The sequence below is a fragment of the Thamnophis sirtalis genome, unplaced genomic scaffold (assembly GCF_051295495.1).
Source record: "Thamnophis sirtalis isolate CommonGarterSnake01/CBP01778 unplaced genomic scaffold, rThaSir2_p1.2 scaffold_2, whole genome shotgun sequence".
Classification (NCBI taxonomy): domain Eukaryota; kingdom Metazoa; phylum Chordata; class Lepidosauria; order Squamata; family Natricidae; genus Thamnophis; species Thamnophis sirtalis.
This window is the reverse complement of record NW_028261382.1, coordinates 145,139,116-145,150,863: the sequence shown is the minus strand read 5'-3', so window position 1 is coordinate 145,150,863 and position 11,748 is coordinate 145,139,116. Positions and strand designations below refer to the sequence as shown.

General features: G+C 36.0%; 1 protein-coding gene across 1 annotated transcript; it reads left to right on the top strand.

The window, feature by feature from the left end:
- Window positions 1-456: 456 nt before the first annotated feature.
- RNF125 (ring finger protein 125) lies at window positions 457-9,859 on the top strand. The gene is made up of 6 exons (XM_014070287.2): window positions 457-1,123; window positions 3,685-3,838; window positions 4,074-4,168; window positions 4,395-4,485; window positions 7,698-7,805; window positions 8,439-9,859. Exons 1-6 carry the CDS (start codon window positions 942-944, stop codon window positions 8,529-8,531), a joined length of 723 nt encoding a protein of 240 aa, XP_013925762.1. The 5' UTR covers window positions 457-941; the 3' UTR covers window positions 8,532-9,859.
- The last annotated feature ends 1,889 nt before the right edge of the window (window positions 9,860-11,748 follow it).

Genomic DNA, 11,748 nt, shown 5'->3' with positions numbered 1-11,748 from the left:
TCTCTTCTCCTGGATCCCAATCAAAATTCCTTGATTGAGGAGATCCATGGGCTAGTCCCACCGGGGAGAGACGGTTCCTCAACTAAAATAGCCCATAAACCATGATTTCAGTTCACAGTATAAATCTAAACATAGTCTGTGGCTTGCTGTATTCTGTGAATCTAGTTACTGCTTTATAATCCGATTTTCTTAAATATTTTTCAAGTTTATCAATAAAACATCAACAAAGTAACATTTGGGTTAGTATGATTTAATGTTTAGGCTAGCTAAAACCATTACTTTAAGGCAACACGTGAATTTAAGTGTTTAGTTTCAGCAGAGGACAGCTGCTTAGTATTTTCCCTTGTAGATTGCATCCTTTTTCTCGGGATTTAGGGGTGGGTTTTTTTTTTTTAATTCGGCTAGGAGAGATGAACCTGGTCACGAAATAGTTTGTTTCCTGACCACAATAATTGCCGACACCCTCCACGTAGCAAACAGTATTTTAAAATTCAATCCAGACACTCCGGGAAACAAATTCCCTTCCACCCAATAGGAATCATCTTTGGTCAGCTATGCAGAGACCGTTCGGAAATCATCCAGGTCCAAGGAAAAACAAAACAAAACATTGCGCCAGCCAATAAAGGAAGCCAGGGCTCCCTTCGATCCCTACTTTGTTATCTGAAGGTGTCAGGTTTCACCGCGCCGACTTGGAGTAGCCCTGCCACCACCAATAAAGCTTGCGCAGGATTTCGACTCTGCAGCCGCGGCCGAACGTCTCTGGGATTCCTCCCCAAAACAAGGAAGAGGTCCAAGTGGGGCAGCTGACGCTTTTGTTTTGCTTCAAGGCGAAATCCTCCTGCAAAACTCCTACAATTCCGGTTGTAACGCATTTGAGCAGTGCGCCTGCTGCATAGTAGCTGCAAAGACCAAGCGCCAAAGCGTGAGAGTTCGCTTAGGCGATGGGATCGGTGCTAAGCGGCGACGGACGGGAGACGGCGAGGACGCCGGATGTGGGCAACCTCCAAGGCAGTATTCAATTCCCACAGCCGGGAGACGTGGAAAAGCAGCAAATTCCCTCTTTTGACTGCGCCATCTGCTTGGAAGTGTTCGACCAGCCTGTAAGGACCAAATGCGGCCACGTGTAAGTGCAAATTCTCTGAGTTAGCTCGGGTTGGGAGACGGGAGCTGAACCGTACTTAGGTCCTGCTTTGAGAAACTTGTGTTGGAGGACATACGGATTGTCTTCTCCTATTCACATGTAAGTTTGTTTCTGTTCTTGTCTGCTGTGCTTTGCAATGGAAGCTTATGGAAATATAAGTCCCAGGTGTTGTGTACAGGTAAATTCAGTATGAACGTTTAATATTTTTCTTAAAACCAAAAGACGAAAAAAATATCCATCCGTTTCCATTGCATTTAGCTCCAGATTTGGTCCAATGACGGACTAAGCTCAATGTGTGGTTTTCCTTTTAAACAAGAGAATTTATCTCGAGGGTGGCATTCGAAAACGAAAAGTATTTTTTCTTATGTCGAAAAAGAAAGGAATGTATTAAATTTGAATCAAGCTATTTTGCTAAAATAGGTTGGTTCGTTCCTCTGATTGTTTTGATAAGCTAAACAAGATGTTTTGGCAAAGAACTAATACCTTGCTATATGTATTTTAAACGTGATTTTGGTTTAAAAGGTTTATATTTTGAAAATGAATTTTTTATATTTGTGTCACGTGTTCCTGGCAGACTACAAAGAATATAAAATAAAAATACTGTTGTAGAAGCCAACCCTAAATTTTAGTTGCCTTCCCAAAAGATAATTGAACAAAAGTCATCTGACTCCCTTACTTAGTCTCAGCAAATCTATGACTCCTCCTCATTTTGCAAATTAAGTTCTTGATTAACCGCCTACTTTTCCTTTTGGGTAAATAGTTAAATTTTCAATGATTAGCAGCCTCATATACTTTGCTTTCAGCATGCTCCCTTTTCTCCAAGAAATTTAGGTAAGAGTCAGACTAAATATCTGTGAATAAAATCTGTGAATCTGTTGAATGATGTGGGCTTCAGCAAGAATCTAATCAGCACAACACTACCAAAATCTTTAGAATATTCTTGCCTGATAACACATCATATAGGAAAAGTTTTCTCCTTTGTAGAAAAAAACCCCTCACATATTAAAGCAAATGCATCTTAATCTGCTTGATTGACCAAATAATATTTCGACTGCCATGGCCCTATCAGCATATATATGTTTTCCGTGCAATAGCTTTCTATCGATGCAAACCATAATTTATTATGACATTGAACAAACCTTGAAATCCATTTGATTCAGCCAGAATTCAAACAACACTATGGGCTTGTCATGAAATTCACTCAGGTCAGGCTAGAACTAGAGTAACAGTGAGTTCTGCTCCTGCTTTAGGCAGGAAGCCACCTGGGTAATCTTGGGCCAGTCATTTTCCCTCAATCCAGGAAGGAGGCTAATCACTTCCAAAACTCCTTGCCAAGTGAACTGCAGAGACTTATCTTCAGCCATGGCAACTTAGTAGCTCTGGGCTCATCACACCCACTCAGCCCAGTTATATCTCAAAATTGTTACAATGGTAAAATTTAAGTCACTTTTGCTTTTGGAAGTAAGACAAGATATAAATATAATATATATTTAAAAATCTATAAAGCTGTTCTTATAAAAACCTGCCCAAGAGAAGATGATAATATGCAAATATAATATGAATTGCATTTCTTTAACTTTGGGTTATCTCCAAGACAGAATGCTTGTTAGATGTCATCCTGATGGCCCCCCTTTGATTTGCATATCAGTTTCTAATTTCCAAGCTTTTCTAAAGTAAATCCAATCAGGGTTCAAAAAGCTTATTTGTGGTGTTTTTCATTCCTGTGAAACTTCCCTAAAATGCTTCCAGGCACTCCCTCCTGAGAGAGGTGGGCAGAACACCTCTTTGGTTTTTGCAGCCAAAAATCTCACCCTTCTGAAACAGAGAACTGGTACCAAAGGAGCCATAAAGGGCAGAGGCTGCTCTCACAATAGGCTGGGCATTGATTGTTATCAAAAAGTAGGCATCACATGTTCCCTGGTAGAGGGGAAAAAATGGAGAAGCAGAAATTACTGTGATTCTACTTTGTAAAAAGTCCTGCACTGTTTTCCTGAAGACCAGGTTCTTCACATTAAAGCAACTCTATATTGACTGATTCAATTTGAGAAAACTCAAGAGGAAGTATATTGTTAAGAAAGTATAAATACATGGCATTTTCATTCAGAATAGTGAAGGTTTACGTGAAATGTATTGCTGTAAATTATGCATACAAATGAGAGCAAAATTAAAACGGAAGCCCTTCTAAGTTTCATTTCTGTGGGAATATTTGTGGTTAATTTTTGGCTAACTCTTTGCCTTATGTTCTTTTTTTAGCACTGACATCTCATATTAAAGTTGTATTACAAGTCACTTATTTTCAGTCATTGATAGGCAAGTACTTTGATGCTAATTAGTAATTTAGGTAATGCAGTGATAGCCTCATATCAAAGCATATTATCTTCTGTAGCTATTCTTTATCAATAGTCTGACAGATTTGGATGCTCAAATAAAGGAAACTATTAACAGATAGAAATCATTCTTTGTAGGATATGTCCAGATTTTAGATTGCTTTCTTTAAAATAGGGTTTTGTGTTGAAACATGATTTTATTTTTGTCTTTGACAGATTTTGTCACACTTGTATTACCACATGTTTAAGAAATCATACATGGACATGTCCATATTGCCGAGCATATCTTCCTTCTGAAGGGATCCCAGCAACTGATATTATCAAAATGATGAAAAATATACACCAAAACTGCACAGAATGTAAAACACAGGTAAACAATGATTGGTATTACATAATTTACTCTCAAATTAAGAACTTTCTAAACAGTATTCCTATACACTTTCAAATTAATTTATATTGAGTTGTAAGCAATGTGTGATACCCAACTGAGAGAAATTTGAACTTCCCTTGTCTTGCCTCCTCACATTTATGAAAATCAAAATTTTAAAATATTAATCTGTAAGAGTAAAATTTTAATTAACAAGGTATGTCTTTCCATGTTTCAGGTATGCCTTAGTGAAATGAGAGCTCATTTGAAGACTTGTGACCAATATATAGAAAAATATGGGCCTCTACAAGAACTTGCGTACTCTGAAACAAGGTAAATTACATCTTAGTAAAATTAAGGATAAAGAAATCTATAGATTTATTAGCTATTTTAGCTTTTCATAGCCAGGTGGCTAGGGTATGAATAATAAAACTTGCTATGGAGAGACAATGTTATAGTCTTATTTCTCAGGAGCAGATTGGTTCATTGTTCAAAATAGCTATTAACTGGAGAACGTATTTAGTAGCTAACATTGAAAATGTGGATATTTTGTTTTCAGATATCCTTGTCCTTTGTGTCAGAATGAATTGGATGAAAATGATCTCTTGGACCATTTTCTCACTTTTCACAGAACTGAAAGACAACCAGTGGTAACTTTCCTACGCTTCTATTTATGTCTATATCCTAATATGATAAATTATATAGATAAATGTACATTTGTATGTCATTATATATTAATAACTGATATTTCTTAAAAAACAATATATCTAATGAAAAATTATCTCTTGCTGCCTACGGAAGGTTTTGTGAAATGTGGATTTCAAAGGCTCCAGAACAAAAACTCAGGAAATGTTCTTTTTAACTTTTTCATTAGCATAGATTGGCTGCCCTGTTTGTTTCATCTGGGCAATCTTGCATGTTTGAAAATCTACTATGACTCCTCCTGTAGTATGTTATTTCCTTCATTGCAACACAGTGCGTTAGTGTGCTACTTTGATCAGAGAAATTGTAACAAACATAGATTTAGAAAGAGGAAAGTATTTACAGTAATCAAACAACTATTAAGTAATCATTCACTGTGAGCAATGTAAGTTGCAAAAATAGTAATTCTCAATTTCCAATAGTAAATTATTTTCTTAGATTAAAGTATATTTAAAGCTTCATTGAGGTCTTAAACTCACTTGAGAACTGCCAGCATATGTCAGGAGAAAAATAGTTCAGTAATTAAAGCTACCTATGGCTACAAAATATTCATCCATGGAAAAGGTGTCCAATATGTCTGTAATTGGGCAGGCATTTATTCTGACTTGTTTTCCAAAAATCCAGTGCTGGATTTTTAATAAATAAAGTAAAAAAATATAGAACAGTAAAGTGCTGGTTGTTGTTGTAATCTGTAGCAGCTGGCTATTCTGATGCATTTCTATGTCTTATATCTGTCCGTGAATTAGTACAGAGAGTATAACTGTAAGTACAATTGGATAAAAAAAGAGTGGTGTGAAGTGTCCCTCTTACAGTTTGCAACCATACTTTCTATAAAAACAAATTCATGGCTGTGTTCACACATCATCTTCAACCGTACAGGTTGATTTGTGATCACATTTGAGGCCAAGATAGTGGTCCTAAGTTGGTGCAGTTGCAAAGAGATATGATGTGACCACCAATTTACGATGGCAGTCAAAAGTATTTCCTATTGTAGTCATTAACCAAGAATTGTGGTCGTTAAATGAGTACCCTTCCCAATGTGTAAAGCATTCCGGTTTTGGTCCCTCCTAGCCTCAAACCTGAGTAAGATAAGGGACAGCTTCATCTCTGCCCTTAGACACCCTACACTCCTATGTCCTGTTTTGCAAGACAGCAAGCAGCTCCAGAACCACTGCTTCACTCTGGGAACCCCTCTAGCCCACCCCAGCCAACATTCATTCACCCTGCTGCCTTCTCCCCCAGTTCCCCATACTGACCTTTCCCCTTTTCCACCAACCATCATGGCTGAAGGAGAAACATTCCACTGCCTTTGCCTCCACCTTTTCGGACCCAGTTTTTCTGATGAACATTTCCTACATGTGGCTCCTTGAGCCTTTGGAATGCTGTGTTGTCTTCGTAAATTTGTGCTGACTTTGAAAAACCACTGGGAAATATGCAGGCCAAGGGAGACTTGAAGTATCCCTGTGGTCATAAGTATGGGCAGGCTGCCAAGCACCCAAATTTTGATCATGTGGCCACTATGGCACTTCAATAACTGTAATTTTGGGTGTGGGTCAAAAGGTCCACTTTTTTTTACCAGTTCAATAATTTCAAAAAGTTGCTGAATGAACAAACATAAGAGGAGAAATATCTGTACATTTTGGGCTGTTTTGCTTTGGTATTCTGCTTACTGTAAGAGAAAACTATATTAATTCTATGGGATGTTTGAAATTTAGAGGCTATATCATAGGAACTTTTCTGAAATGGCAGGAGACAAAAATTTGCAAAATTGCTGTTTTGGCTGGGGTGTGTGTGTTTTTGTTTGTTTTGTGCCTTTGAGTCAACTTTTTGATTCTAGGCAACAACCCGAATATGTTTCTGCAAATGTTTTGGCAGAGTTTTTAGAAGTGACTTGCCATAGCTTCTTTCCTAATACTTAGAGAGGGAAAATAAGTAGCTCAGGGTCACCCAGCTGGCTTTGTGCCTAAGGCAGGTCTAGAACTCAGTCTCCCAATTTTTAGGCTGCTGTGCCAAATCCCTACACCAAACAGACCTCTCTCAGTATATGGTGGTTATAACCAGTCAGAAAACACTATAAACTGATGAGGGTGCTTTCCCCAGCTATGTAGGATCGAGAAGCATTTTAGGAAATAAAAATGTTGCAGGCTAACTACATGTTTACCTTACCATGCCAGGTTCCCGTTTATGTTTTAAGTTAAAAAAAGGTTTATTAGAAGGAGCCTGTTGTGTACCAAGGAATATGTCCATGAATTTAATATTGCCTAGCCTATTGTTGTGCTTTTGCATTAATACAGCCATTGTAGTTTATAAACCATAATTTATTGCTTAGTGATTTTGTGTGAACCCAGATAAATCTGATCTGTTAATAAACAATTTATAAAATCAGGGATTTGTCTAACCTGTGAATTTGGTCATATCTGATGCCTCACTGAGGTCTACATGAATAGAGGGCACTAGTTTACAGATGCATAAACCTGAAAATGTTCTTAGAACATGAACTATTTTTGTATTTTCCTCATGACCTAAATAGATAACAGGACCAACTGCTTTTGCAGACAGGATATTTACATTCTTGTATAGCATTTGTAATATAGGCTATGGAGAAAATAAACTGAATTTATTGCTGATAATGTCTGAATGTCTTTTATTCAATCAACAGTAATTGAGATATACCATATTTTTGGAGTATAAGACGCACCTTTTTCCTCTCAAAAAAGAGGGTGAAAATCTGGGTGCGTCTTATACACTGAATACAGCATTTTTGGCCCCCTCCCCCTTTGCAAAAATGGCCGTGCATAGCCTTTAGGAGCTTCCAGATTGCTGCCTGGGGCTGTGGAGGGCAAAAATGAGTGAAAAATAGGCTGCTTTTTGCTCGTTTTTGCCCCCCCCCAGCCCTCAGGCGCACACTACAAGCCTCCTAAAGGCTATTTATGCCCTTTTTTGACAAAAAAAAATGGGCCAGTTTTCACAAAAAATGAGCCATTTTTCGGAGGTCTGCCGAGTGCAAAGATTTTTTTTAAAAAATTGCCTCTTCAAAATCTTGGTGCCTCTTGTACTCTGAAAAATACAGTAATTAACATTTTTTCTTTTTCAATAATAATTCATGCACATTATAATGACAAAATATTATTTACTTCTCCCCATCTTGAATTGTCTACAGTACTGTCCAATCTGTCGTTTACTACCTAGTGGTGGTCCAAGTTACTACATCAGAAATTTTATAAGGCATCTTCAGCTGAGACATACATTCTATTATGAAGATTATATTGTGAGTAAATTATATCATTTTTCCTAATGCCTGCTAAACTTTATCTGAATCTTTCTTTATCTCTCTGTGTGTAGTGTATAAGGACATTTATAGATTTCAAGAGTATTATTTGGGGGATAGGTTGCAAAGGCTAAAGAGTTCAATGGAGAAATAACCAAATTTACATTGAAAGTGCTATGCTAGAGAATTTGTTCAGATGTTTAATAGCAATCCAGAATTTACTGAAGTTATCTGTGTTTATTTTTCAAATTACTAGAATTTCTTCTGCTTATGCAAAGATCTCTGAATCATGAATCTTCTATTTATAAATATTTCTAAGATGGAAAGAAGGATTTTACAAGGAATTTGTTGTAAAAAGACATCATTCTGCTGCTTTTTTGTGAACTTATTGGGAAATACATCCAATTACAGTTTCCTTTTATTTGGAACTATAATTTGCAGGTTGTCTAGTTTATATTGTGATAGAAATATCAAGGGGTTACTATCCTAAAATATGTAAACTGGGTGTGATCTAATTATTGTTAGCAAAGTTATTACTGATGCCTACACTTTGGCTGCTTTCACAGCTAAACAAGATTTTGTTTGTTGCAGTATTTTACTTGAATGTCTGCTTTCCTTCCCTTCTTATTTCAGGACATAAATATTGTAGAAGAAGTTCTCATTGAAAGAGTTCTGGATCGATCAGTTTTAGATTATGTACATCTGAATAATCCAGGTACTGCGTGATCATCAACAATCCGACAAAGTCAAATGATTCATTGTGAATTAAAGCACTGGTTGTTTATGCTGTTATTAGCTAACATTCAGAAAAATTGAATTTTAAATATTTCATATGTGAAACATTCAATTTCAAGTCTGAAGCAACTGTACTGACTGTTATATTTAAAACTATAAATTTCAGATTCAAAATGAGATATTTCAAGAATGAAACATTTGCTTACCATTTTCCTTGTCTGTAATTCATTTGTATAATTGCTAATCACATTTAAGTTTCTAAACTCTATTATTTTCCTTAAACAGCGTATAAATATTAGCATCAAACTAATCTTAATTGGTTGTGAATTACTGAGATTGAATGCATACCAGAACCCTTCTCAATGTATATATCTTGAGTTCATTAATTATTAATTTCAGATTCAGAGAACCTATCTTTAAACATTTTCAAGAACTCTGTTTGGCTCTGATCATTCATCCTATATGGTATTAAACAAGCCAATCATGGAATAAGAAAGATCTTAATGAAGATCAATTAATATCCAGATTTTAATAGCACTACGGTGTAAAAAGAGTCAGAGGAAGTTATAAAAGCAAAACATGCATTTACAGAAAATGTTATATTTGCTTTAAACAAGTTGTCAAGCTACAAAACTTGTTATAATTCTAATTCATTATTATCCTTTAATTTCAATATTAGGGAAAGATTTGTTTTTCAACATATACATGTAAAATAAACAATTAGCTATCAAAATACAGTTTTAAATTTGTCAAATTGAATACTTATGCCTGATTCTTTCGGGAGGAAGTAATTCTTCAGAATACAAATTATTATCCATTTTTCCAAAAGCAAACTTATTATTGGGCTTTTTTACCTATAGTTTTGAAAAAAGTGACCAAAGCTCAGATCATCTTGTGACTGCATTTCTAAGTAGAAGACAGAATCTTTATGATCATGAAAATGTTGCAATGCCAATGAGCAACTATTTACTTTTTAAAACATTGCATCATTTCTCAGTGAGAAAACTGACTTGACAAACAAAGAGTATATCATTACATAGTCCTGGAGAATTAATTGGATATATTAATGCTGTAGCTTAAATTGACAGCTGTTGGACATTTGATATTTTTCCATAAAACAAAACCATAATTGAATCAGTTAAATCATACTCAAAACTAGAACTAGTGACACTGTCTTTCCATCTTAACTCTGTGCTATATTTCATACTGTTTTGCAGAAACAAATATTTTGTACATTCATGTAACGTAATGTGTGCTGATGAAATATTATAGAAAGTTGTTCTTACAATATTAGTATATATAAAATATTCAAGACTGAATTAGTCTTGTATTTACTAATCAAGAATAATATGAAAGAAGTGTGATAGAAAATTACCTCAAAACTGTAGACCTATAAACCTATAGTCAGCAAGCGGTATGTATGTCAGATGTTTATGTAGTTCATTAGTGGATTGGATGGACTCTAAAACTAATCTGATAAGTAACATTTGGCTTTCACCTAAATTATTCTGTTGTATATCTCCGAGCCCTGTGATGGGGAAGTTATGGCACAAGGTGGCACATGGAGCCATTTGTTAGGGCACGCCAGGTGTTGCCCTGTCAGCTCCAGCGCGCAAGCGGGCCAGCTGACTTTGGCCTTCTTTTTCAGCCGCTTTTCTCCCTCCGGAGGGCGAAAAACCACCCAACGCACAAACCGGAAGTTCGGGAATGAACTTCTGGTTTGCGTGTTGGGCTGTTTTTTTGTGCTCTGGAGGGAAAAAAACAGCACTATGGACTTCAATGCTAGGGTGGGAGTTTCCATATAAGATTTGGTTCATTGGGATGTTATTCTTGAAGATTATCTAATGATTATCCTGGAAACACTAAAAGAAATACCGCAGGTTCACAATTGGTCGTCTTGATTTATAAATTAACCTCCACATTTTAGGTGGTAAAGAACCTGGTGTTATACTGTATCTTTTTACATTCCATTCAGGAAACTCCAGCAGTGTTCTAGATGAAACAAAGGGTTGTTTTCAAATATCGAAGCTCGTGTGAGGGACGATAGCAATCATTAACAAAGTCTATTTCCAAGGCAGATCTGATATTAGGTTATACATGTCTCATGTTAAGAGTATATTAACTAATCTTAGGCAGAACAGAAAGCTTAACTGAGTCAAGTTTGATAAGACATTAGCTATCTTTTTAAATTCAGAACAGGCCTAGACTTGGAGAGTCAATTTCCTGCATTATTCAAGGTTCATATAAAATCCTGACCCAATGCAAGTATCTCATTTGCTGAGAAAAAAAATAATAGACAAACTTCCTACTAGAAATCATCAACAAATATTTAAATTGATTTGATTCTGTTTACATACTAGAAAGTTACTGAGGGCTGCAATGTGCCAGGCCTCTGGGACACCCTACCACAAAAAAAAATGCTAAAAATTAAGCATGATTACAAAAAAATGTGATAGCCTTTTAAAAAGCCTCCTATAGAATTAAAATATGGTCAGATTTGCAAGTTTCAATGAAAGGAACAAATTCAGTTTTCTTCTGGAAAATGGTATCAAGTTTATTGAAGGAACATAGAGTTCAAGTTGATATTCCCGTTACATCCTCAGTATGGGAGGATCTCATAAGGCACATGGAAAAAGTTTTCTACTCCCAAAACTCTTTATTGATTGGTGGGCCTCTCTGTTAGCAGGCTTGTTCATCCATATAAATAATATAGGTTGTATTCCAGTTGGATGGGAAGTCACCATTATAGTTCTATATGAAAAGGAAGGCAAAGGTGATCCCCAAAAAATAGACTGATAAGCTTTATTGGAGTTGTGGGTAAAATGTATGTGATACTCCTGTTAAGCAAAATAGAAGGCTGGAAAATAGAAATAAATCTTTAGAGACAAGTTCCCTGAGGATGAGCTCTGTGAGACCGAAAGCCAGAAGACTAAACTTCTGATCCTGGTGACCGATCCAGATTATCCTGGGACACATTTGCCTTCATTACGGGGGAAAAAAATATTTTAGTAGAGGAACAAGCTGGATTCAGACCAAAGCACTCCACAATAGACAATTATTTTACTTTTTTAAAATAAATTATTTTACAAAAGTGAAATATAGCTGACAGATAAATGGGGAATCCACAACAAGTGAATTCTTTTACCTACAGTGATTTTTACCAGCATTTGGTTAGAGTTAAATTGTTTTTTAAAAATGTTTGGGAGTA

Bases quoted from the DNA above. Each gene is read 5' to 3' on its own strand.
- RNF125 (XM_014070287.2), top strand. From the start codon at position 942: ATGGGATCGGTGCTAAGCGGCGACGGACGGGAGACGGCGAGGACGCCG. The intron at 3,839-4,073 runs GTAAACAATGAT...TCCATGTTTCAG, and splicing joins GCACAGAATGTAAAACACAG to GTATGCCTTAGTGAAATGAG. The intron at 4,169-4,394 runs GTAAATTACATC...TTTTGTTTTCAG, and splicing joins CTTGCGTACTCTGAAACAAG to ATATCCTTGTCCTTTGTGTC.